Source organism: Salarias fasciatus, chromosome 19 (assembly GCF_902148845.1).
Source record: "Salarias fasciatus chromosome 19, fSalaFa1.1, whole genome shotgun sequence".
NCBI lineage: Eukaryota > Metazoa > Chordata > Actinopteri > Blenniiformes > Blenniidae > Salarias > Salarias fasciatus.
The window spans coordinates 24,811,082-24,838,312 of NC_043763.1; the positions used below are offsets into that span (position 1 = coordinate 24,811,082).

At 43.4% G+C, this 27,231-nt stretch overlaps 1 protein-coding gene across 2 annotated transcripts; it reads right to left on the reverse strand.

The window, feature by feature from the left end:
• Window positions 1-124: 124 nt before the first annotated feature.
• Window positions 125-27,231, reverse strand: exoc3l4 (exocyst complex component 3-like 4). 2 transcript variants are annotated; one of them, XM_030116705.1, is made up of 14 exons: window positions 26,883-27,231; window positions 22,950-23,202; window positions 19,811-19,921; window positions 18,108-18,350; window positions 15,511-16,129; window positions 13,964-14,081; window positions 12,955-13,080; window positions 11,368-11,468; window positions 9,307-9,402; window positions 5,974-6,097; window positions 5,180-5,302; window positions 3,580-3,732; window positions 3,198-3,319; window positions 125-1,687 (listed from the first exon to the last, which is right to left on the reverse strand). In XM_030116705.1, the coding sequence occupies exons 2-14, from the start codon at window positions 23,188-23,190 to the stop codon at window positions 1,456-1,458; spliced, it is 2,409 nt and encodes an 802-aa protein (XP_029972565.1). In that variant the 5' UTR covers window positions 23,191-23,202; window positions 26,883-27,231; the 3' UTR covers window positions 125-1,455. The 2 variants fall into 2 exon arrangements, with proteins under 2 accessions (XP_029972565.1, XP_029972567.1); XM_030116707.1 differs by lacking the exon at window positions 26,883-27,231 and having other exon boundaries at window positions 22,950-26,782.

Below are 27,231 nucleotides of genomic sequence, written 5' to 3' on the forward strand. Positions count from 1 at the left end.
CTATCAGCCATCTTCCCTCGTCTGCTGATGGACACTGGTGGGTCCACTGGGACGGGACTGGAATGCTGAACTGAAGCCGTTGTCTCCTGTCATGGCTTTATGTGTGTGCGGGTCTGTTTTTTTTAGTTCCTCAGTTCATATTAACCCTGGGGAGGCGCAGTCTGTCCCTCTCTTTGTCCTCACTTTGTCCGTCGACCTCCGGGCTGCACAGTTTCCTGGCTGACCTTCAGCTTCTCTGCTTATCAGCTAATGAGACGTTTTGACGGATCACTTATTTAAAATCTGTTTCACATTCTAAGGTTTAGTAATCTTGCTTTTTTTCTCTCAGATTTTTATCTGAACTCTTCCCATAAAGATGTTTTGTAAGTGAATACGTGAGCGCGTCACATTCGATCAGGGGCATAATCGGGAACATATGAGGAATCCTGGACTGTTCCAGACCACATGTTGAACTCATTTTCCTCTCAGAATGAAAGAAAAACAAAACACTGAGTTGAATAGATGAAACCTTCTCACCACAGACCTGCATCGGCTTCTCTAAAATGATCTGACTGGTTTTAAATCAATGCAACATGAAACATAAAACCACATCCGTCTCTTTTTATCACTTTGTCCAATTCGGTTTATTAACATTCAGGCTCCCGTTTCCACAACGACGTTTCAGGTGACAGTGCATCTTTTTGTGTTTATGTTTGAGAGGTTTTGTGTTTATGAGGCAACGTGTGGGTGCCGATTGTTTTTGTAATGAAACCACACACACACACACATGCACACACATGAACAGTTGAGTCACCAGCTGAGGTCAGATGGCTGTTTGGTGCCGTGGGAGGAAACTGGGGAGTCAGGTGGAATCTCACACATGCTCAGAGGGAACATGCAAACTCTGCACGGACGTCACAACATCGAACTCATGCACGAAAAATGTCTTTAAACTCCTGAAAGAAGCAGTAGAAACAACTGTCCGTGGGCTGAGACGGAGAAAAGGCCTGTCTTCAAAATCCAGGGGTAGCGGTTCGATTCCCCATCTCACACTCAGGTCTCACACTGAGGTCGTGTATTAGTGTGTGTGTGTGTGTGTGTGTGTGTGTGTGTGTGTGTCAGTGGCCGAGGGACGAAATCTGTGAGTACAAATGCAGTTTTTATCTTCGATCAGACCACCGCAGAAGCCTCGTCATTGTTCCCTGTCAGCTCGGGCGCTGCAGTGGATCAGCTCCTGTTCAACAGGACGGCAGTTCGATCCCCAGCGTCGCCCTGCCAACGAGCCCATGAGCAGCTTCAGCGTTGGAGTGAATGTGGATCATCACGTGAAGCGTCTGTTGAGTCTGTTAAATCCGCTGTGTTCCCACAGAGAGCGCTGGTTTTCCAGCGTCCAGGTCTACGGTGCTCCGGACCGCCGCCCGGCACACCGCCCGGCACGCCGCCCGGCACGCCACCCGGCACGCCGCCGGCGTTCTCCTAGCTGTCGGGCCGCAGGACGGCGAGGCAGACCAGCGGCAGGCTGGAGAGGCAGTCTGAGTTGACGGTGACGTGCATGTCGCCGAAGAGGACCCGGCTCTCTGCGCTGCTGTCGCCGGCGGCGGCGCCGGCAGCGTCTTTCTTCAGCGCGGCGAGGCGCTGGACGATCAGCTGGTGCTCGCGGCCCCTCAGGAGACCCCGGAAGTCCATGATGGCAACCAGATGCTTCCTGCTGCAGGAACAGGACCAAAACAAATCATGGTGAATACCAACGAAGAAAAACTCCTCAAATGTTTATTACTATGTAACAATACAAAAAAGATGAGTAAGACATGGAAATATAAGTCCAGATAAAGGATTAATAATTGAAATTTAATAAATAGTAACAATAATTAAAATATAGTCACACTTCTACAACAACAGTAAGAAAAATGCAATAAATAAAAAAGATAGTAATAATGTTAGTAAAAAATATAATGCATGCAGTCACCTGATTTCTTTTCAAAAATTTCCCTAAAATAAGAAGATGGATTTAAATTCTTTTCCACTTCTGCTTTGAGGTGAAGTGTTGGGGTTCGGTTTGTGTGTTTTTCCTCGATGTGAAGTCAGAGGAATGCTGTGAGACCTTTTTCTAAACATATATTGTAGCCTCTGTTGTGAGTGACTCATTCCGTTCAAACTTTCTGTTTGGGTTTTTGCAGAGTGTCTGGTGGATTTAGTGTTCAGGATGTATATTAAGGACCCGGTTTAAAACCCATTTAAAACCTCAGGCAACCGTTCAAAAGCACCTCCTATCGACATAACAGCTTTGAAAACATCTAAATATCATAGATCCTCAGTGGAGTTGTCTACACGATGTATTGAAAATTCATCTTGTTTGTGATTTCAACATTTCAGTAGAGACTGAATGAAGCGTTTCCATGCGCTGTGCGTTGACGCCCTGCATGTCAGTAAATCACACCGAGCCTTTCTGCACCTGATTGTGTTGGTTATATTTCACTTCCGCTCATATTCCAGTGTTACATAATAAAACCTGGAGCAAACGGGGAAGACAAAGCCACACAAATGAATCACCAGCGTTGGAAATCCAACGGTTTCACTTCTGAAATGAGGCTGTTGGCACATATTGGTGTGCATGTGACAAGAAAACATTTTAAAAAGGTCAAAACTTGGTCCTGAATAAAAAAGAGCAGCGTTCCTTTGCTGTACGAGCAACAGAAAGATTAAAATCATATATATGAGTGTTTAAATAAAGTCACACCGTGATCACTTCATTTGATTTACATGTTAGAAAAATGTCAATATGATGAGCAAGCAGTCATCAGATGAACAAGGTTAATGAAGTTAATGTTTGGCTCATGAACTGTGATTATTGTAGTTCAAAGAAATGCAGAAGTTACTCAGTTCAGTCATTTCCCCATTAAAGCTGAAAACCAGAGGATCGCTGCTCACGTCCAACTTGCTCATTCCTTCTTCTTCTGTCTGGGAAAACGTTCACAGACACAGTGTGACCTCTCAGGCCGCTCAGTCGTCCCATGTGTTGTAACTTTGGTCTTTCTCTCACTTGTTCCAGAATCCCAGACTGCAGCGCTCCGTTAATCCCAGTGCGTGATTCAGTCCAGCAGAGCTGCCTGGTTTATCAGTAACTGAGCAGAAAATCCCCGCTCTGACTCCGAACTGAGCAAAACCCGGACAACCGTGAACACACAGACCCCCAGCCGCCGTCGGAGGATAACCCTTACCTGAAGTCGGGGTAGAGCTCCACCAGAGGCTGCAGGTGGTTCTTAATCTGGCTCTTGTTTTTCTGTCCGATGATGTCGCTCAGGTGGTCTCCAAGAGGGTCGAGCCAGCTGTGACTGGAATCCTGCAAAACACAACGGGAAGGATGATGGAAGAGAGCTGCTGTCGCTCTCTGACCGAGAGATCATCACCCAGAATATAGAGCATCTTCCTCCCAATAACATCTAGATTATAGAGCATTCTTTAAAAAGGTTTTGTAATGTTATCGTAACACAGGACGCTCTACTAAAGGACCAGATATTTGGTTGACGTGGGGGTGGGGGGTGTTTGAGGGGGTGGGGTGGCGTTGAGTTGGGTTGACGGGGGGTGGAGGGGTTTGCTCACCATGTCCTGGAACAGATCTCTGAGTTTGTTCCACTGCTGACGGATCTTCTTCGCCGCCTTCTCGTGTTTGTGGTTCTTGCATCTGTAGTTGTTCTTCATCAGCTGGCCGACGTACTCCTTGACCACGTGGTAGTGAAGCCGGCTGGCAAAGTCCTGTCTCCAGGAAACACACAAACACACACATCCACGGGCGATATGAGGAAACGCAGCAGGAGGGGTCGCAGAGAGCGAGAAGGCCACGGAGTCTTTATTTATCCGTCACGCGACCGGCAGCGGCAGCAGCAGCAGCAGCAGCAGCAGCAGCAGCGTGTGATCATCTGGCCTCGCACCTCCACTTCCACACATTCATCCGCCCTGCTGCCGGGACTCAACACTCTCACATCCGCACAGAAACAATGCAGCGGCCAGTGATCCGCCGGGCTGCCAGGAAAGCTCACCGGGGTTTACTTTCAGCAGAAAATGTTCAAAAACGCCGTCCAGCAAAGTGTATTTTTAGCACAGACTGCGATGACGCCTGATAAAAGCAGTTAATAATATATCAGCATGAAAACAATGGATTAGATCTCTGGTATAAAACTACACCCTTATGATGGAGTTTTGGTGCATGTAAAGAAAAAAAGAGAGCTCGACTTCAGTGTGAAACTAAAACTGTATGAAATAGAAAGAACTCAAAATGCTGAATGTTACTGAAATACAGAAATGTTCAGTTGAAATGAATCTGAGTGCCATATTCAGCAGGGACTTCCGTCGTTCTTTACAAAGTATCCACCTCAACTAACCTGGCAAAAGCCATCTTGACATGTGCAGCAACGAATTGCTTCACATGTCAATCTGGGATTTCACTCGGCAAATCCGTTCGGGGAAGGAGGGACTGGCTGTAGAACTCTTTGCGTTCATTGGACGGAAGGACACAGTGCGCCCGCCTAACCATGTTTGGTTTCAGCCAATCACTGCAAAGAAAAAAACTCCTGCTGATCGTTTTTCAAAGACGCAATAGAGGATTCATCCAAACAGATTTAATCGCTGTCGGGATATCCATTGTTTTCGCTAGACATGCTAATACTATTAGCAGTCCGTCGCTTCCTGCTTCCATCAAAGCTTCATGTCCCGCCCTAAACGATGCGTGATTGGTCCAACCGAAAAAAATCCGATCCCGAGCACATAAGCACGAGCGGTACAAGATGGATTCTCGTGGTGTGTGAGAACAAATACTGCGAGCATTCAGCTTGCCGGCAAGGTTACACCTCAACCAGAAAAACGTCCCTTCAAGCAAACAGAGAAGGTAAAACAAAAACTAAATTTAAGATGTAACTTCTGCACAAACACACGCAGTAACGTGATTGTCCCTCCAAGCAAGGCTGACAAAAACTCATTATCATAAAACATTTCCCAAAAGGAACAAAAAGAAAACACGCGTGTTGAACAAACTTAAGTATTAAATTAAAAATAAAAAACCCTACTGGGTCAGTTTACGTAACTTCACAGAGAATTATTTCCATCTTCTGGTGAGATAAGAAGAATCCACTGAAGCTCAGAACAGCAAAAGTTTATAACTTCCACTACGACAGGTGACCTGAGACCCCCCCCCCCCCCCCCTCACCTGGCTGTGTGGAGGTCTCATGAGCTCGCAGTGCTCCGACAGCTGCTTCGTCCGCTTGTGGAGCTGCTCAAAGTCTTCGTCGTTGGTCAGCCACTTCCTGGTCATCATCCTCCTCAGGAAAGGCTGGAAGACAGGAGGAGAGGGGGGAGAGGACACGACCTTTAACCCTCTGCAGTATGATTGTCATCTGACAGGGAGACAGTACAGGACGGATGAGTTCACATCTGGGCTGTTCAGGAAACGAGCAGCGGCGGGTTGAAGGCGCAAGATAAAAATCAAGAGTTTTACGGTCGCTGCAAATGACAGTAATCCCACTCCTCATCATCAGGGGGCAGTAATCCACCGTAACGTGAGCTCAGACGAGGAAATCACACAAACCGTGTGAACACAGTAAAGAAAAGAACGGCAGATGAAGAGCGATACGTTTCGTAATGTTGAGGACAAAGACGTGATTTTGTCACATGAAGGTCATCAAAAAGTAAACTACATTTCAATATTGATCCGTTTTATTACACATTCATGCATGAAAACTGGTTTGGCTTGTTAAAAGGTTGTTTCTGACGTAGTTTGGTTTAAATAAATTTGAAGTGCTGAACAGAAAACCTCAGTATTTCCGTTCATACATCCCCACTTACACATGTACATGTTTTGCCATATTTGACTTTCTCAGGTTCTTGTGATCAAACGTGAACTTTGTGACCACCGTGGCGAGACGGCCCGCCTGCCAGAGGCGTCTGTCCACACCCGGCCTGACGGACGGACCTCCCGTCGGGTCTCTGAGGACGGTGCTGTACCTTGACGTCGTCTTTGAACTGGTCCTCCAGACTCTGCAGGAGTCGGACCAGCAGCCACTTCACCTCCTTCCTGAAGCCTTCCACCTCCCTGGGACAGTCGTCCTGGTATCCCTCCATGTGCTGCCTGCCGGAGGAGAAACAGCATCAGCATCACTGGATGCAGTACCGCTTCCATTCCTGATGAATACAAACACTTATGTCGATGATAGAAATGTCTGTGCTCTTCCAAATAGTGCTCTTTCTATTTCCACAGCAGCTCTGTCTGGACTTTGGTAAATCTGACATGTTGCTTTCTGTTTAATTAGTTTTTGGCGAGATGTTTGTCGATGAAATTTTAAGAATGAATAATCACGGTTCAGTATTTTGTGATATACTGTATGTAGCTTAGTAGAAGGAAAATGCTCTCTAATCTGGATATTTGTTTAATTCATTCTTAACTCATGAGAAGAACAAGAAGAGGAAAAGACAAAGCAACTTCCAACATGCAGACAGCTCCTGCAAAAGGAAGCTAGCCTGTATTTAAGCATGCTAATGCTAATCACAGCTCCTGTGGCTGCAGCTGCTGCTCATGCTGCAGCAGGAAAGTGTGTAATGTTTGAATCTGTGGCTTGGCGCTCGTCCACCAGCAGTAAAAAGACTTTTACAGCTGAGAAAAGGCAACAGACGGATGACTGTCTGATCAGACAGGGTCACATGAGCTGTGGCATCAAACACACACATCACGTCTCCTCCTCCTCCTGCTGGGCCCGACTGAAGCACTTCGGCGGTTTTGGAGGTTCAGCATGTGTGCTGTAACTGCTTTCGCTTCAACCCCACTCAGAGCGCTGCGCCTTTTCTCTCTCACAGCCCGGTTTCCCAGAAGTCACGTGAGCTGGTGGCGTCTCCACAGCTGAACAAACCCCTTCCATTAACACGCCACAGGCACTACTCTGTCTGCGCTGGCGTGTAATCAGATCCGAGCTGTGAATGGACTCCTCGACAAGCAGAACGACACAAACAGGGAATATCTGCCAGCAGTCAACAAGAGCTCCATAGAAGGCCTCCCAGCTCGGGGCCTCGCTCTTCCTGCAGCATGGACTCTGGAAACTCTTCAATATCAGCTTCTGCTGCTGTGATCTGCTTTTAAAAGAAACACTAACATGTCCTAAGAAAAGTGTGTTTTGCAGATTTAGCCTCACCTCAGTTTTCCACAGCATTAAAGTGAAGCTTCAGGTTTTGATTTGTGCTGCACAGAAGCTGTTATGTAACTGACAGTCTGCAGAGACTCATAAAGCTCAGAATTTCAAACTGCAGGAGTCCGAAAAGCAGGAAAAGAGCTCATTGTTTTATATTATGTCTATTTATATAAGTTATAACATGTTACTATATGCATTTGTAATGTCATTTCTTAAAGGGATACTTCAACATTTTGGCAAATTGGCCCATTTAGCGCAATTCCTTAGTCATTTCGAACAGCATACTTACTTTTTTTGTGAGGGCGAGCTGTTGTTTATTCAGAGGTGAGTCGGGGAAGGTTTTCGGGACGGACACCATGGAAGTGAATGGTATTTTTGGTTCCCTTCGTCAAACTCATCAAATACAAAATCCAACAACCCCAAAACACTTTGGTGGACACGTTATAATCCGCACATTCACTACGCTGTGGAACACCAACAAATAATATTGTAGCGTTACGACACTGAAGCAAATACTGGGAACTACTTTTTCTTTGGAAATCACTACGCCCAGACGCCATGTTTAGTAAGTAGTTGCGTCTTAGCAATCTTCGCATAAACAACTCAATCTGGTAATTTTGCTTTAAAGGGGCTGTATCATGCTTTTTTTAGCTAGTCCAAACCCTAGAAATGGCATTAACATGGTAATAGTTTATTTTTGTTTATTTTGTTTATTTGGCGCTAAGGAAAACTCATTTTGTGTGAAATAGAAGATTTTCTCGGGCTAATTCTGAAACCCGGAAGAGAAAACGCTCAGTTTCACTGAAAATTCCGCCTCTCCCCCTGTGGACTTTGACTGACAGCGTACTTCAGCCAACCAGCGCTTCGTTAGCGTCTCTAAGGGTTAGCTTTAGCTCTTTAGCTCTAGCTTCTCTCCAAACAAAGACACGCGAAAACATCTTTTCCTGTTAGAAACTCACCAAGCGCAGACCCTTCAGACCCTTCAGACCCTTCAGACTCTTCAGACTCTTGCTCCTGCTTGACTGTTGCTTTCAGACGATGGTTAAAGTTTATCTCCGTAATCAGAGTTAGAAAAAAGCAGCAACGCTGATTGCCGAGAGCCTGGGGGGGGGGGGGGGGGGCTCAGGGGAGCCGTCTTCTCCGTGTGACTTGCACGTGGGAAACAGAGTGTTTTCACGGGTATGGGAGGGGCTGCCTCTCTGAGCAGCACAAACTCGAGGAAAGCTAAAACATGCAGGCACGAAGGAAAAAAATGCTTTGGGGGTGTTTTTGGTGAGTACATAAATATATAACAAGGTTAAAACATACAAAAAGTGAATTTTGCATGATACAGCCCCTTTAATATTTCACAGCGTAGTGAATGTGCGGATTATAACGTGTCCACCAAAGTGTTTTGGGGTTGTTGGATTGTGTATTTGATGAGTTTGAAGAAGGGAACCAAAAATACCATTCACTTCCATTGTGTCCGTCCCGAAAACCTTCCCCGACTCACCTCTGAATAAACAACAGCTCGCCCTCACAAAAAAAGTAAGTATGCTGTTCGAAATGACTATAGAATTGCATTAAATGGGCCAATTTGCCAAAATGTTGAAGTATCCCTTTAACCACCACTGAATATTCATCTTGCAATGTATTCAATCAAACTACATTAAAATGAATAAATATTTGCAAATTATTATTATTAATAACATTAATGACATTATTATTAAAATTTTTATATTTACTTGTGTTACAAATATTTATTCCATTTTGTTATTAATTCCTCTTTATTAGTTATTTTCCTTAAAGAAATTATTTGAATTTACAGGAATGTCTAATATCTCAAACAACCATTAACAATCTAATCTAATCTAATCTAATCTAATCTAATCTAATCTAATCTAATCTAAAGATTATGAAGTTTGCCAAATACATAGAATATTAAATATAAAAATATAAAAGAAAAATCCTAATGTGTTGAGCTTCATTGGACTTTAATCTGAAACATTAGTAATCTGAGGTGGTGGTCGGTGCTGATGGTGTAATCTGAGTGTCAGAGGAGAGCGGGTCTGTTTACATTTCCTCCTCCGCCGGCTGGAGTGGCCTGGGACAGCTGACGGGTTTCTATATCCGTCCCTGGCAGCTGTGGTCGCGCTGCGCCGTGCGTCACATGACTTACTGTAAGAGGGTGAAGCTGTTGATGTAGGCGATGTGGTACTCGGTCCAGAGAGGCAGAGCCGAGCTGCTGCAGAGACGTCTGAACTCCGACTCGAACCTGCAGCACAGCTCAAGTTCAGGCGACTCACAACTATATGACCAAGTACTACCGGGTGACGAGTGAAAACACAAACAACACATATCCAGTATAACCTAAACACTCTTCACAGTTCAATGGAGAACTCACAAGCTGAGAGCATACCAACATTTAGAAACACCAGTGAATGTTTTGTGATGTCTGTGTGTGGAGTGAAACTTTGGAACAGCCTGGAAATCAAACACAAGCTGCAACAACATCTGTCTGCACGAGCTGCTGTAAAAGCAGACGATGTGCTGATACTGGTCTCCGTATGAAGACAGCAGGTCTCAATACTTCATCAATATTCTGTCCAACGAAGCTGCCTGGTGTTTGTCGCTGCTCACTGAGTGGCTGTGTTTGACCCCTGACCTTTCAGATGTTGTTGTTCCAACTGGTTCTGAGTTAAATGACAACAGGAAGTCTTGAAATGTCATGATGTGGAGAGACTGATGGCGACTTTGGGGTTTCATTAAACAACTTTTCTTCTTCCTGCTCCTCTTTGAGCACAATGAAAGAAACAGAATATTTGACCAGCATTAGTTCTCTGCAGGTCTTTTGTGTTTTTTGTAATAAAAAAAATGAAAGTAATAAAGAAATAAAAAAGGCACTTCCATGTCTATTATGACAGATTAGAGTCGTCTGCAGAGGAGGGAGGGGAAGTCCCACACAGGATCCTCCAAAACACTGAAGATTCTCAAATTAGCCAAGAGGAGGATTGCAGAAGGTTGGTGGTTTGGAGCAGAAAGGTCAGGATCCTGTTTTCTGGCTCCCTCCTCCTCTTCTTTCAACAAAAAAATCAAATTTTCTCTGGTGCAGAGTCATAACTGAACCTTTGAAAACACGTCTGGTATTTCTGTGGAGAAATGAGGCTTTCATTTACACCCCAGTGTGTGAGATGTGGAGTCTCCATCGAGTGTTTGACCAACTCTCTGGTTTGGAGCTGGTGAAATGTCTCATATAGTCTAAAAAGAGGTTCTCCTGTTTAATTTGTTCATTTTTTTTTTTTTTGTTTATGTTTTTGAGATGAATAAATGAATGGAACAAAGAAAAGTCTGGGCTGTTGGACACTAACTCTGAGCTCTGCTCGGATCACAGTGAGGACAGACGTGTGAACGTTGATCTGTTAACAGGGCTGAGGAGCTTATCAAATACAGCAAATAACACAAGGTAACGACGACGGCGAATATGGAAGATCGGACATGTCAGCTCGATCGGGCAAAATGCTGTAAAATAATGTAAAATGTACAGTGTAACCAAACACATCTGAAAATTCTTGCTTTGCACCTGTTTTTACAGTGAGTAAAAGTGAGGCGCAGACTGTTGCAGTATTCAGCTGTGTGCTGCTGTTAATGCAGACAGAGACACTTCCTCAGCTGGCTCCCCAAAACTTCTGTTTGTGAATTTTATCCTATTTTCTTTGTTGGACCTTAAAATTGTGACTTTGTGACTGATGATATAATGTTTTTCCAGATGATCGAGCTTGTGCAGAAACCTTCATCTGAACACTTCTCTTTGTGCATGAAGTGTAATTCTCAGTAAATCACCAGCAAAATGCACAAATCATTTCATGTAAGCATGCCCTTTGTTAGAATTCACTTATTTCATGACAAACAGTGCTTTGGGATTTTCCAAGCCCCAAAGAAAAGCTTTAAGTCTCTGGAGGGCCGCTCCCTTCAGGGCCTGCCGGGACAGGTTCAGTCTGCAGACTCGTGATCACTGCTTCATGATCTGACGAATCTCACGTGAGAATCAGTGAAATGAAGACACATGATGCCCTCCCGAAAAAAAAAAAAAAAAGCAGAAATGACTTTTCCATGCCGCACGAAGAGATGAACTTGTTTACATGAGTCTGACTGCAGCTGTGTAAGAACTCAAAGTGAATTCTTCATGGTGAACAAAAAGGCAGAACATGACGGAGACGTGTGAAGTGAGGATGTTTGGTACCTTTTGGGGAAATGTTTGAGCTCGTCCAGGCAGGATGAACACACTTTGACCTCCAGCTGAGGGTCAATCTTCCCAGAGTTCACAACATTTGATTTGACATTCTGCAGGGAGGAAGAGTGAGAGGGAGGAGTGAAGCTGTCTGCTGCCACAACCTGGAGAAACACACACACTGCAGGACGGAAAACTATGGTGGCCCAGAGGGCCCAACGACACAACGCAACTGCAAAAGTCACAACACAACAACAAAAGTCACAATGCATCAACAAAACAACAGCAAAAACCTAAACACAACAACAGAAGCCACAATACAACCGCAAAAAGTCACAGTGCATCACCAAAACCCCACAATGCAACAACAAAAACCTAAACACAACACCAAAAGTCACCACGCATCAACAAAAATCAAAATACAACATCAAGAGCCACAGTGAAACAACAAAAAGTCACAGTGCATTACCAAACACAAGTGGACCCAAAAAACCACAACGGAAGTGGAGAACATGCTTTGTTTCCAGGGGACAATATTTCATGACGAACTGTTTACTTGAGGGAGTTTAATTAAATATAAGTAAAACATTGCTGCTCGAATAATGCGGTTTTTTTTTTTTTTTTTTTTTAAAAAGTAATATTTGTCATCGTGTTGAAATAATGAAAACGTTACGTATGTGTTCCGCTGGCAATCGTTTGGTTCCGTCAGAAAACATTGTCCCCCCGCCCGGAACCAAAGAATAATGAATGTAAGTAAATTGAATTGAATTTAATGAAATATTTTATTATAATGTTACAAAGACAGTGAAAATAAAATAATGTATCGAATAATAGCAATAATAATTTAATGAATTGCTCAGAAGCAGCGTTCCTTCACTTTACATAATAACAAAGTTAGTTCAGCTACATTACTTCCACTGACCATAAACAATACTTTGTTTTGATCATTATACACCCAATTATCTAAGGCCCCCAAAGGACAGAATATTTCTCTGTGGAAATAAAGCAGGCACTCACAATGGAGGACCTTTCTTTAGGTAGAATTACCAGATCTTAGCCAGTAAAGCTAACACAGAGGGTGGGACGGGAAAATACACACCTCTGCTGACCGAAACACAAACAAAGCCTGTTCTCCGCTTCCGTTTTGGATTCATAATGTTGTGTTGTGTTGTGTTGTGTTGTGTTGTGTTGTGTTGTGTTGTGTTGTGGCATTTAATGGTGTGTGTGTGTCATTGGGCCTCTTCTCAGCCACTGTGGAAAACGAATCATTGAATGAATGAATGAGTCATGCACAAGTTAAAGTGACAAGAAAAGATGCGAAGAAGGAAGGACAGAAGTAAGAATAGAAGGAAGGGAAGTAAATGAAGAAGGAAGGGAGGAAGGACGGAAAGTATTCAAAGGAAGGAATTGGAAGGAAGGAAAGTATTCGAAGGAAGGAAGGAATACACATATTCATAATAAAACCAACAAACAAATGTTTGAAAAATGCAGCCATGAAGAACAGATGCTGGATGAAACACTCAGATGAATGTAGTTCGAACTGGTCTGAGGGTTTCTTCCTCTTTTTGTTTCTGTGTTCAGACTCTTTCACCGTCATACCGTCCAGATGTCCATGGGAAAGTGAGACGTGAGGAAGGTGTCCTCCTTCTCCGGGGATCTGCTGTCCTTCCAGACCTCCTCGTACTCCAGCTCGATGACTCTCTCCAGAGAAGACTTCATGTCCTCCTGCAGGTGGGTGGAGGTGCGGGTGGAGGTCAGACTTTGAAGGCTTCTAGCTTTCTGAACACTATTCTGATGAGGATAATGAAACCTGGAGTCTCACTGACGCTGACTGACAACTTTTCTGAACACGCAGTTCGTGCTCCTGAAGGCATCGTTCTCAAATGTTTCAAGCATTTTCCTTACTCAAACACTAAATTAGCTGTTTAAACTAAAAGCACAGCGGTGGCTGGAAATTTCTCAAGTTGAAAAATAACTTTTTTAGAAGCCTAAATATCAAGATTACAAGAAATTGTTATTGAAGATTACATTACAGTTGAATTAAAGTACAGGTCCAACATTTTTAGTAACCTCCCTCATCCGTGCGTCTTCTTCACCTATTTATCCAACTTTTAAAAAGCAACCAGTGCACATGTAGGTAGATCATGCAAACTCAGGACACTCCAACGTTGGAGCTCGAACCCAGGAGTGTTTACTGTGATGTGATAGAGCAAACCACTGTAGAACCAAAACATCAAACACTTATCAAGTTAAATAATCATCACACGTTTACAGTGTGATTTTTTTTTTTCTGGTCGGTGAAGTGGTTTGCTCAAATGACTGAAAAATCCTGGTTTGATTCTGTGTTCTATGAGCAGTTTGTGTGTGTCGGTTTGCTCTGTGATGTACTGGCGCCCTCTAGAGGTTAAACCCTGCCATCAACCCTGAACTGAGATGAACAGAACTGAAATGAGTTTCACACCCTGATAAGGGCATTTCCACAGGTAAGTGGATCAATAACAGTGTGAACATTCTGAGTGTGTGTGTGTGTGTGTGTGTGTGTGTGTGTGTGTGTGTGTGTGTGTGTGTGTGTGTGTGTGTGTGTGTGTGTGTGTGTGTGTGTCTGCACCTTCACTCTGCAGCAGTACTTTTCCTTCAGCTGCGGCAGGAAGTCGTCGTCCAGCTGCAGCTCGGTGCTCTCACCCTTCATGTCCAGCTGCAGGGACACACTGCCCAGGATCCTCTCACTGTCAACACACACACACACACACATACACACACACACACACACACACACACACACACGGTTAGAAGAAACAAAAGATCTGATTTCCTCTTTTACACATATAAAAATTAGAGTTGCTTCCATATTTTACTGCATGCTTTATATTGAGTGAAAAGCAAAGGATCCTGGGAGGGTTTCCACTAGAAACAGTGGAAATAGCAAGGCATTGTGGGTAGCCATCTGTGTGTAAATAACAGTGTAAAACACTTTGACACTGCTGAAGTGAAGAAAATGTCTCATTAGTGAATTTGATTCACTGTTTACTACACTGATGCTCATTTGCTGTTTGCGGCAGATCGGTCCTGTTGTTGCCTCGTCAGCTCAAACCCCTCCAGAATTATTCATAAATAAACAAGACCACTGATTCTGCTTTCACATTGACAGCAGCATGATAATGATGCACCTGTAATGAGAATAACGGCATCATAATAAGTAAAAAAAAAAAAAAAAAAAAAGATGCATCATGCATGAATTTCTCTTATGAAATCAAACTAGCAGTAAACACGCTTCAGTATGAAACCTCCAGTCTGTGCTGTGAGTAACTTTCTATAAAAACACTCTATTTTACATCCTGTGTGCGAAATGTGGACATGACCTGATTCTTATTTTCCATTCGGGCCTCCAGAGAGTTTTGTGCCTCGTTTTGCATCAGATCAGCTGTTTATTTTCGCTCCTCTAAATGTTGTTTTTTTTTTTCTTGTTCTGGTTCGGCGTGGCCTGATTCAACGCGTCGTGTCAGGAGCTCCGTCCTCCGCGGTGCCGCCGCGCTGCGCCCGTGGCAGGCGCCGTCCAAACCCCTCTTTGTCTGCTCCATCTGCAGGACTGCGTGTTATGTGGGCAGCCATGCTGTAATTTTAGACTCTTTATGAGAACATAAACATGAAGACAGTCAGACCTGCTTTTGTTGCTATTTTAACTCGCAGTGAAATCACAGCGCATGCAGTTTGTAATATTCAAATCTTCCTCTGACTGTTTTATTTCTCGTTATTATCCTGTCCTCTCTATTCATTCTTCTCTGATGCTGCTTTAACACATTCACTCCTTTAACACTGATGAACCTCAAGCACAGGTTTTTTTTTTTTAAACTGTTGGACGAAACCAGACGATCTTCAAGAAACCCAAACATGCACAGGGAGAACATGAAGCTCCAGCTGGACTCCAAGCAGGGGAGTGCAAGCCGCTAAAGCACACTTTGGCCTGATTGCATGCAGTGATTCTTGTTGTAAAGTATTTTAGGGCTTTTAAAAAAACACAGGTATACAGGTCATACGGTTGGAGGTTCCCTGGTTCAAATCCCTCTGACCCTACCCCTCGTGCCAGGGGTTGTCGTGAGTTGGCTCTCCTTCCTTCATGTGGTGTTTAGTGGGAGTGAAGCTCCTGCAGACACTGACCTCTGGTACCTGTTGATGATCCAGTCCAGCAGGGCGTACAGGTCCCGCAGCTCCGTGGCCTGCCGCTCCAGCTTCTTCAGGTGCTGCCCCACCACCCGGTGGTAGCTCCTCACGTACGTGCCGAAGACGCCGAAGCTGGGCGGGTAGGACCAGCGCAGCTCCCTCCGCACGCCCTCCAGGTCCTCCACCACGGCCTTCCCCAGCAGGCCCAGGTGCACCGCCAGCCAGGAGGCCTTCTGCTCGGCGCTCTCCAGGTGGACGCCGTCCACCTTCGCCCGCACGCCGTCCGCCACCGCCTCCCTCCAGGCCGCCATCCAGCTGTCCGGCAGCCCCCCCGGCTCCTCCGCCCTGCGCTCCTCCTCCTGGATGATCCGGGCCACGGGGACCAGCAGGCCCTTGTTTCTGGAGGGGAGCGAGTTGGAGTCGCGCACGATGGTGCAGATCTTCTTCCTCAGGTCTCCGTAGAGGAGGTTGAGGTCTTTCTCCTTCTTGGCCAGCTCCATCGGCGAGTCCTGGGCGTGCTGCTCCCGCTGCTGCTGGAACTCGCGGCGCAGGGCGAGCAGGTTGAGGTGAGCCTCCTCCAGCACCTCCATCTCGATCAGCTTGCTGATCTGCATCACTGCCAGCAAACACAACACATGGCTCCATCAGCTCCACCAGCTCCATCAGCTCCATCTTGGTGCCAAGCCATTCAAACTTTTTGTTATTTTGGTGTTTATTTAGAGGTGCATTAAGGAGTTTTTCAACTTTAAAAATACTTATTTTCCACCATAAATATGTTACAAATATTCAATAACGTGTACAATGTGCCCTGATATATTCACTGTAAGTACCGCTAACAGCGCTAAATTGTCACTTGAAAGTTGCAGTGCCGGTCCAGCACCAGAATTTTTTTGCTTATAATTTGAGATGATGTGACGTAATGCGCGCTCCGGCTGGCCTGATATCCTTAAGTTTCGCTTTGTCCGCCATTACTCCACCAGATGCTTAACGAGCAGCAACCGAGCAGTATTGAGGATGGAGCTTCCAGAAAGTAAGAAAGGACCGGCTTCTAGCACGGCCACAACTCCAGCACAGACCCACCAGGCAAAAGAAACTTAAATTTTACTCGAGCGCTACTAAAAGAGCGAGGAAGAAGATCCCCTCCTCCGTGGGCGCAAGCTACAGACACGAGCATTTCATTAAGCTGCAGTTACACCCAAGGCCTGCAGGGGCTGGTGTTTCGCATAAAACGTGCAAACTCCTTAATGCACCTTTAAGTGTTTAGTCTAATTATATTTAACATGGTGAGGTCGATAGTCTGCTGCTTTATATTTATATTTACTTCATCAGCTTGTTAACCTTTTTATTAGATTTTATCGATATTGGTTTCGTTACCTTAAAAAATTGTTTTATCGTTGACTTAGCTTTGTCATTATTTTGTCGTTGGCTTTACCGTTGACTTTTAAATCAACTCTGTCTGCTGTTTTAACATTTTTAGTCTTGACGTCCAGTTCACCTTCTCTTTTTACCTTCACCTTCCTGCTGCACTAGATGTTTATCAAGCAATTGTCCCCTGATCATGTTACTTCTATTCTGTACAATCTCTTATTTTTTTAACACACACACACACACACACACACACACACACACACACACACACACACACACACACACACGCGCACACAGGTTAGTATTTCTATCCTTGTGAGGACACTCATTGACATAATGCATTTACTAGCCCCTAACCATGACACTTATCCTCACCCAAACCACAACAAAGCCTAACCCTAAAGAAATGTTTTTGCACTTTTACTTTTTTCAGTAACAACAACATGGTCAAGAAAACATTGTTTCTCCTCATTCGGACCGGAAAAAGGTCCCACAAGGCACATCGTGCCAGGTTTTCCTATCCTTGTGGGGACATTTGGACCCCAGAAGCATAGAAAAACGCGCGCACACTCACTCACACACACACACACACACACACACACACACACACACACACACACACACACACACACACACACAATTGGAGCTCCTGGAAGAATATCCTATTTCTCGTCACAATCTGCTAACTGTATCTGATTAAGCATTTTGCTGTTCAGACGATCACTTGAATCATCTCCATTCATCAGATGTTTCCTGGATTAATAGCATGCAGGTACATTCAGGATGATGATCCAACTCTTTCATGGCTCATTCAAAAATGTCAACAACCCTACGTGATCGTTTCTTTTCGGAAGTCTGGGACATGAGTCCAGGTCTACTTTAGTCTGAACTAACAGTCCAGTTTATGATTCAAAAGTTCTGACAGATATTTTTTTATCTGACACTCATGTTTGATAAACCAGTGGGACTGAATTTCATTTTCGATTGAAAAAAAAAAAAGAGAACACAGTGAGGAGAAACAGAGGTTTGAAGAGATTTGAATGAATGTTTGTAATTCAACAGTTAAAGCTTGAAAAACCAGTTGTCTGCTCATGAGCTGCTTTGTGTTTATGCCTGGAACAAGATTCAGATCTGTTTCTGTTGCGAAAACAAGGTGAGATTAAGAACAGAGTTGAATAAACAGTTTGGGAACATGAGGAGACTGATCTGAGGGGTGTACACTGTACCTGACAGCGGAGTGTGTGGTATTTCTGGAAGTGTGTACGCCTCCTCCATCTCCTCCTCCACCTCCTCCTCCTCCTCTTCCTCTTCCTCATCCTCCTTTCTCTGCACCTCCTCGTTGGTGGAGCCTTCGCCGACGGGTCCGAGCTCCTCCGGCTTGTCAGTTCTATCACTGTCTTTCTTCATCCTGAGTTTCAGACTCCGACGGATCTGCCCTCCTCTTTTCATGAATTTGGGTATATTAGGATCTGAGAAAAGAGAGCAAGTTTCATTAATATAAACTATTTTCGGTCTTTATTTCTGATCGGCATGTTTCTATTATTGTAAATCTTTTGAAAACTGTAATGTTAGCTTTGAATTATTCTTCTTGAATGTTAAAAAACTGTTATTAACACATTCGTTATAGCTTCACAACTCTTTCATGGCTCATTCAAAAATGTCAACAACCCAACCAACCATCGGATCAGCTGACTGCCTGACCAACTGACCATCAAACAAACAAGCCAAATGTCCAACCAACAACCAACCAACCAGCCAGCCAAAAAATAAACCAAAAAAACCGACCGACCAACCAGCCAACCAACAAATCTCCAAAATGGCTACCTAAACCAGCCAACTGACTGAACAAACGAACCAAATGTCCAACCAACCAACCAACCAACCAACCAACCAACCAGCCAACCAAAAATAAACCAACCAGTCATCCGACCAACCAACCAACTAACCAACTAACCAACTAACCAACCAATCACCTGACCAACCAACTAACTAACTAAACTAACCCATCACACCAATAACTGTGAGCAACTGACTGTGTGACCTATCAAACAACCGATCAACTAACCGACCAACCAGTCTCCAGAATGTCTACGTAACTGACTGACTGACTGAGCAACTGAACAAAAGGAGATTCACAGGCACAGGGGGAATGTGCAAACAACAAAGAGATCATGGTCTGGGATCCAACCCAGGAATTGTTGCTGTGAATTATCATTTCTAACCACTGAAGAGTCGCGCCAACCACATGTCCATGATGCCTTCAAACTGCAGCATTTGTATCCTACACAACATGCAACTGGAACGTGTTCATCATTCGTGTGCTGCAGACCTCTTGGCCATGAAGTGCGGTGATGTGATTTCTTTTTTTTTTCTAGCAGCTGTATGTCGGCCATCTTCACACTAACATGTCACGAGAGACAACATCAACATATACATGAGGCTAAAGGTGACTGTGGATCTAAAAACATTCCAAACTGTGATTAAAATACACGTTTAAAAAAATGGTGTTGACAAGCCCAAAATAATGTTTGCTTTGAGCTCTTTCTGCTCATTCCTGACCTTGAAGCATGAGAGGAGCCCTGCAGGCCCGTTTCAGGACATTCACTCCGCCGGGGATGAACTGAAACTTTCATTATCGCCAAACATCAGAGCAGCACCTCTCTGATGCTTCTGTGACCGAGAGCAAGCAAAAATCCAAAAGGAGGTCTGAAACCAGGTCAGGGACGGTCAGCGGCGTGACTGTGTGTGTGTGTGTGTGTGTGTGTGTGTGTGTGTGTGTGTGTGTGTGTGTGTGTTATTTTCAGATGTAACTCGTGGCTGTTATCAGTTACTGTGATCAGTTGCTGAATGTGTTTTTCTAGTGCTCATGTATGGATCGAGGTTCCCTTCACCAGCTCCGAACGTTAATCCCAACCACAGAGCTTCATACCGGTCTTCGAACGCGCCAGTTTGATCTTCGATGGTTTGGCGTCATTCTCCTCTTCTTTTTTCTGGAAGAAGTTTTTCAGGGGAGAGGTGACCAGAGAGCTGGTGCTCAGACCTGAAAAGAGAGGCGATAACATTAAAATGGTTCCAGGAAACTGCCTCCTCATTTCACAATGAAGTCAAGTAGACAGAAAAGAAACCAAACTGGAAAAGGCTCCATGTTGACATTCATGCGTGTGCATGCTTTGTCCTGGCTGTGACCTATCAGATCAACTGAGGAATGCAGAGATTAAACCATGATGAAAACACAGGAGGTCAGCTTGCAAGAATGAAAGTCACCAGCAGAGTTTCAAAAACAGACAAAGTCAAACACACGGAGCTCCTGTTTAAGCTTCACTCGCAGGAAACTCGTCATTTTCTGCTGCTGATGTGGCGAAGCACGCACTGACAATCCTACTGCAAAGCACTTTTGGGTGATTTAAATGACCTATTGATTGGACTACGCAGATAATGGATCCGTTATTTGCACAGAAATCTGTCAATCATGCTGCTCATTTTAACAAATACAAATTAACATGCAATGGTCGCAACGCATTGATCATCCTTTTGTTGATTTTACATGGAGACAAACTCTAACCCATGCATGAGCTACCAGCGTGTGTGATCGATCGATTCTTTGAGCTGTGCGATCGTCCAGTCTCTGCACAGATTCAGGATGCTTTCATTGGCAGATGTTGCCCATCACCACAAAGCACCGGACACTAGCAGCTTTAGCTAATGTGCATTTCTGAGGATGCATGAAGAATCAGATGCTTTTCACCACCACAATCCAATAAAGTGCGTCGCACGTTCACTGGAGCTTCTATTTACAGATAATCATTTCAAAGTTGACACCTTTTCATTTGCACCTCGTTGGTACCTTGTTGTACCAAATGGGAAATGGTGCCACCTAGTGGTTGGAGTACTAACTAGCAGTCAGTTTATGGACAATACAGCTTGTCCCGGGACTCTTGTCAACTTTGTCTCATGTGTTCCAGCAGGAAGCTTCTCAGAGCTAAAGGAATCAGATCAAGTGAACTGGATCATTTGTCGTTTCGTCTCTCTTCCAAACAGCTTCATGAACTCAGGCTGTTAACTAGACTGCGCCAGTTAATCTAACTAAATGCTGGAGAGATTCAGTTTGCAGTAGGATTAATCTGGCGCAGGGACGTCAGACATGCCGACTGCAGTCAAGCGGTAGATCAAACATTCGTCTCTCCTCGGTTTGACGTGTGGAGATCTCTCCTCCTCCGACGCCCACATCGCCACACAGCAAGTTAAAATCCTCCTTTCTACTCTGCTGTTCATCCACTGTTGATCTGCCGGTTTCCATGGTAATGGCTCATAGCAGCATCGGTAGCTTCTTCAGTCATGGGAGATGTTGAGAAGCAGCAGAAAAACCCACAGAAGTCCTTTCAGAAGTCCTTTTTAAAGCTCAGCGATGAACAAGAAGTTAATGATTGTTTGTGGGTTTTGTTTTAATGAACGTTTCATGTACAAAACAAATCTCACAATTACAGAGATGGTGTTCATAAAAGGCTGGTGAATCATTAAAGACTCAATAAATCTGCCTGGTTTGTGTTGTGTAAGCAAACAGGAGTCCAAAATGTGCAGCGTCATTCGATTCAGGAAGACAGACGTTCAGACTGGGTAATAAAAGAATAATCTGAGAAATGCAGTAATGATGGGATGATGAGAGATATTATGTGCTGTGATTTAAACAATATTACATAGATTTTTCTTTTTTCAGTTCTACATAATATCATCCTTTTTGTTAAACAGGCAACTCAGCAAAAATGGAATCTTTTGATGTTCAGTGAGAAACTAAAAAAAAAAAGTGTAAAAATAACAGTGATGGTGGTAGGAACAGGAAGTCTTCACCAACAGTCAGTATTGATGTAACTCAATCATTCACTCATGACCTGGTTGGATATTTTGTGCTGCATTACTTAAATTTGAAAACTGCATTTAAAGAGTGATTGATTGAATGATTGATTGAATGATTGATTGACCATCTGCAGCTTCAGTGTGTTTAACAGTTCAAATCACTCTAACTTTCACTTTGACTCTGAATTAGCCTTTCAGGGGTTTATTATGGGAAAACTACCTCAGTGTGTAACTACTACACAACTATACAGTCATGTATTCTGTATCTGTCAAATCATCGGTTTGGAAAACTGCCTCAGACATGTACCCACAGGTTTAATCTCATTTGATCTTTTATCATTATTATTACCTTTTTTGTTGATGTTGCATGTCTTTTTCTCAACTGGAAATGTTTATTTTCTTGCTCTGCCAGTACCATCCACACACACATACACACACACACACACACACACACACACACACACAGCTGGGTGGAGCGAGTTTGTACTCGTCTTCGATCTGCTGTTAGGACACACTGAGGATCACATCTGGCTGATAAACACTTAATTTCCATTCAGCAGGTTTAACCCTGTGTATATGGAATATCTGGAATGTTTCAGACAATATTCCGTTCACATTAATAGCTAAAAAACTACATTTTTATGTTTCTAACTCAAGATTTTGACAACGTTATTCCAGAGATTTGTGGTATAGCTACATTATGAAGTCAACCTGTAGGTTTTCACATCCACGCTCAGTCTTATCAGTACATCGGCTACTGCTTGAGTCAATTTCCTGTTTTACTCTGACTTTGTTGTTGATTTTTTTTTTCCCCTATGTTACACTTTTGCTTACCTGGCAGTTATACCTTCGAGATGTTTGTAGAAAATATTTGTGGTCTCAGCTAATATAATACTTTTCATTCAGTAACTGATGGTGTTTCACGGCACGCTCACATCACAGTGCTGAAACGTTCTTTCTGCTGTCGTATACCAGTGAAAACAAAAAAGTTAAGAGACATTAAAGGAAGAAGAGTTCATTCAATACAAACTAAATGAATTTTGCTGATATTTCATGTCTTTTCAGCTCTTATATCTACAGTAAAATGCAAGAGATGTGTCGACCTTTGCTGGCAGACTTTAAAAATGTGAATTTCCACATTCCTCCCTGGGTCTGCTTCCTCTGACCTTGAGCGGCCATGTTACTGTGGCTCTCTGAGGGTTCGGGACGGTACTCACTGGGTGATGGAGGCGGCGCCAGAGCGGGAGACCCCGACTCGCTGGTGTCTGCGTTTGGTGTGACCTTTGACCCCTTGCCTCTGGGTGAGAGCGGGCTCTTCTCCGCGGTGCGTCTCAAGCTCTTCCTGAGGCTCTGAAGCATTCCCAGAGACTCCTTGGCCTCGGTCGGCGTCCTCCCGTTGCTGCGGAGGGACACTCTGTCCTCGTCCGAGTTCTCCATGGACTCCATGGTCTGAGGCATCACAACATCCCACTGCGAGGAAGAAGAGGTTAAAGCCACACGGCGAGGCGGCCCTGCGCTCTCTTCTCAGAGAGGCGTGTGAAACAGTGTGTTTTCAGTCAATATGACAGTCAGCTGGATCAGGAGGAGTTTTGTTTACTGACAACATGACAGAGCTGAAGACAAGGTGAGAAAACCTGTGGACGTGAAGGAGAACAGCAAGTGCAAGAAGCCCAGAGGAACTGACCCAAACAAGTAGAACGGTTGTTTCAACTTGAGTTTTCATTAAAACACTGATAATTTAATAATAAGTTGAATCAATTTCCAGCTTTCATGATCCAGATAAAACCAGTGATGAGGAAAGTGAATATCGGCCAGAGAACAGGTTTTTTTTTTTTTTTTTTTTTTTTTTAATCACTTCACAAATTCTAAACTGAACATTTTTTTGTGATTTTGCAGTAAATTATTGCCATCTTTAGATATTTTTGAGTGAATTTATAGTAAATCTACAAATTTCTTGCAGCGGTTTTCACATGTACAGTCTCCTAAACTTTTGGCAGGGGAATTAAGATACACTGATTTTTTTTGGACGGATAAAATTAACAAAAATTTTGCTAATTTTTCATCGGTTTGATGATACATTCAGAAGATTTCTGCTAGAAGGACAGCCTTCCCCAATAAATTTACAGGATGGGGGAATACAGCCTGTTAAACTTTTCTCTCTTTTAAATTTTTAGTACTGACTACTTTTGGGGGAATCTACAGCCTTCTTTATCCTTCACTGCACATTTTTTTAAGTGAATCTTTAGTCAGTTTACAATATTTCTGCTGCAATTCAGGTACAGCCTGCCAGAATTTTAAATTCCCATCCAGACATCCAGTTGAGCATTTTTGGTGAATCTGGTATATCTAAAGTGTTTTGCCTGACCCCGGTAGGAACCTTTGTGCTCCGTCACATCAGGACGACCGGACACTTTAACACCGCGCACCACCTGCAGCACCTTTGCGAAAGATAAAAAACAATAATTACAGGTAATTTATAATGTCACGGTGCTTCCACACATGTAATTATAATAAATATACCACGAATTTATGCGTATAGAAGTTTAATTAGCCTATTTGACGTTATATCACTAATTATTATTGACATTAGCATCGGTTAACTTTATTCGCTAAAGTTTCCCCCACCTATAGAAACGTTCTTCGGACTTTTCATTATTTGAGACACCAATTCAGTCCAAGTGTAATCAGTTAATCTCAACAAGTGGTCAGGTTTCTGTGTTCCGCGCGTTGTGTGGTATTTATATCAAATATAACGGGAATCAGAGCACTGCACAGGTGTTACGGTTCAACTGGCGCCCCAGTTAACTGGTGTCCGCGGTTCCTGCTAGTAAACCGAAAAATATCAGTGCATCATGTGGTTGGGTAGAAATTCAATAGTTGCTTGTTTTTAATCGGATAAATGACATGAAGTTGCTGTTGGGACTCAAGGTTTACTAAATAACATACTAAACACTTGAATTGCACTTCCGTTTTAATGTGATCCACTGGAAACAGAGCTGTCGGCCTGATCATCCTCCTATATGTCTGTTTCACAGCATTTTTAAAAAGATATCAGCTTAGACATGAATGATCACAAGTATCATGAATTTTTTTTAAAGCGTATTAAACATCTTGATTGCTTCAATTGAGCATTTGATGCAACGTTTTTTTTTTTGTTTTTTTTTTTTTTAACAGACAATCCAAAGCAAGAACAGGACGTCCCATCATCCAGCTGGGACTGAAACGCTGCAGGGAGACGGGGAGAGAACCGTCCTGGGCTGCAGGACCCTGCAGACTCATGCAGGTAGTCTGGACTCGAGAACACACAGACTGTGGTCTGATGACGGATGTGTATTTATGACAGCCACGTCAAATAGACATGTTTCCACAGTGCAAAGACAACCTGCAACAAATCTGCATGTTCAAAGACATTTAACGGTGTTTGGTGTCTGTGCCATTTAAACAGACGACTGTTTTTGAATGAGACACATATGTGTGTTTTTATAATGATGATTTATGTGTCACCGAGGTATTTCAGGCTCCGCCACTGCCTTCCTGCCAGTTATTGTGGAGAATACAGACACTCAGGATTTGATTGCACATCGAGCGGTGAATTTATGGTGGCTTTACAAATACTTCTCCCACAGTCCTCCAAGTATTCAATAATACTGATGTTTCACTGGACATTTGAGGTGAAGTTACTGTTTCCTGCCACATCTTAAAGGTGCAGATCACCCGACATTTCGGCGGCACATTTTCCAGGGAATTTACAGTCACGTTCATTTAGCTCTGCAGCCTCCTAGATATTTGACTGTGCGAATGAAGATGACATTTTAGGAAATTCACAATATTCCCCCAACTTTCCTTTGAAGAACAATGCCTCCCGGACATTCGACTGCGCAGTGTTCAGTGAATTTGCAATAAATTTACAGGATGCGTTCTAATTTTAAGGCGTATGCATGACGTTCGGTTTCAGCCGTGCATTTTTCATTTGATTTAAAATATTTCTTCGACAATCTTTCAGGGTTTCAGAGATTTAACTGCACATATTTCTGTAATTTTTGCTGCATTAATGTTACGGGAATTGGCTTCCCAGAGATTTATGAGGCATATTTTGATGAGTTATGGGAGAATTCTAGTGTTTCTCACATTGGTTTTTAAATCTACAGTCTCCCAGATTTTCAAATGTGCAGATTTGAGGGTAAATTTTATGGTAAATTTGTATTCTCATAATTATATAGCTTCCTATATTTTCATCACTAACCCTTTATTGACAGTAGATTTACTGCATTTCTGCCATAACCGCTCAGGTATCCAGCTTCTTTCAGTTTTGATTGAGTGTCGGATGTTGACTGTTTCTAATAGATTTATGGAAAGTTTATTGTATTTCTGGGATCTTTTTTGGGGTTCACAGTGTCCTACATTTTCAACTCTGCGAATTTAATGGGATGTACCATTAATTTATGATTTTACATTCTTCTAATTTCACAGCATCCCAGTACAGTCAGATTGAGATTTTACACTCTTCTTTAACGATTGTAGCACAGAATTTACAGAAGGTCTGCAGGATTTGCGACGCAGTGTTTCAGATCTAAAACCTCCGGGACTTTCCACACGGCAGTTTTCAGTGAATGTACAGTTTTCCTTCTGTCGCCTCTCAGGCCTCCAGCTTCTTTCAGTTTTGATTGTGTGAATACCAGCAAATCGATGGTACATTTACAGTATTCCTGGGATGCTGTGTGGCGTTTACACTGCCCTTGACTGTATAGATTATGTGGAATTTATGAATAATATGAGATATTATCACAGCATTATTTTAATTTCACAGCATCCAACACATCAAAGTGTGCATTTTTGTGTTCAGTTTTGCTGAATTTCTGAAAACCTACACAGCATTCCAGATGTAATCGTTCAGATATAAACCCTGTTGGAGTCACGACTTTACAAAACTGACTGTATTCATTCCACATTGTTGAGGGCAGACAGCCTATCAGAGCTTCTACATTTCCACTGACTCCACTGTTATCACAAACCGTACAGATTTATAGACCCGCTAAAACTTATCAAATAAAAACTTCAGATGCCTCGTCGTGATGAAAGCGATCAAACTTCACCTGTAGCTGCAGATCGCCTCTAACTAACAGAATAAGGAGAGAAAGGTGTCGCCTTACCTTTGAGAAGAACCTGCTTAGGTGATCGACACACTTTTGTCGGCTCCTGTTTAATTTACGGTACTTTCACTTTCTGTGCCTTTTCAGGTCGGTCTGGTTCTGTGCTCAATTCAAAACAAAACGTTGAGTAAAGAGCAAAAAGAGAACATGAAGGTGAAATCAAGCATAAAAACCTGTGAAGGAAAAAACCAGCTCCTCTGTTTCAAAGATCACCTGCTCTGATTGGAGAAGAGAAAGAAAGGAAGTTAATCATTAAACTGAGCTTGGCAGGATGTAATGACAAGATTACTTATTATAACAAACACTTTCGTAGCCTCTAAACTCCTGCTCAGCCCTCACGACTGGGCTT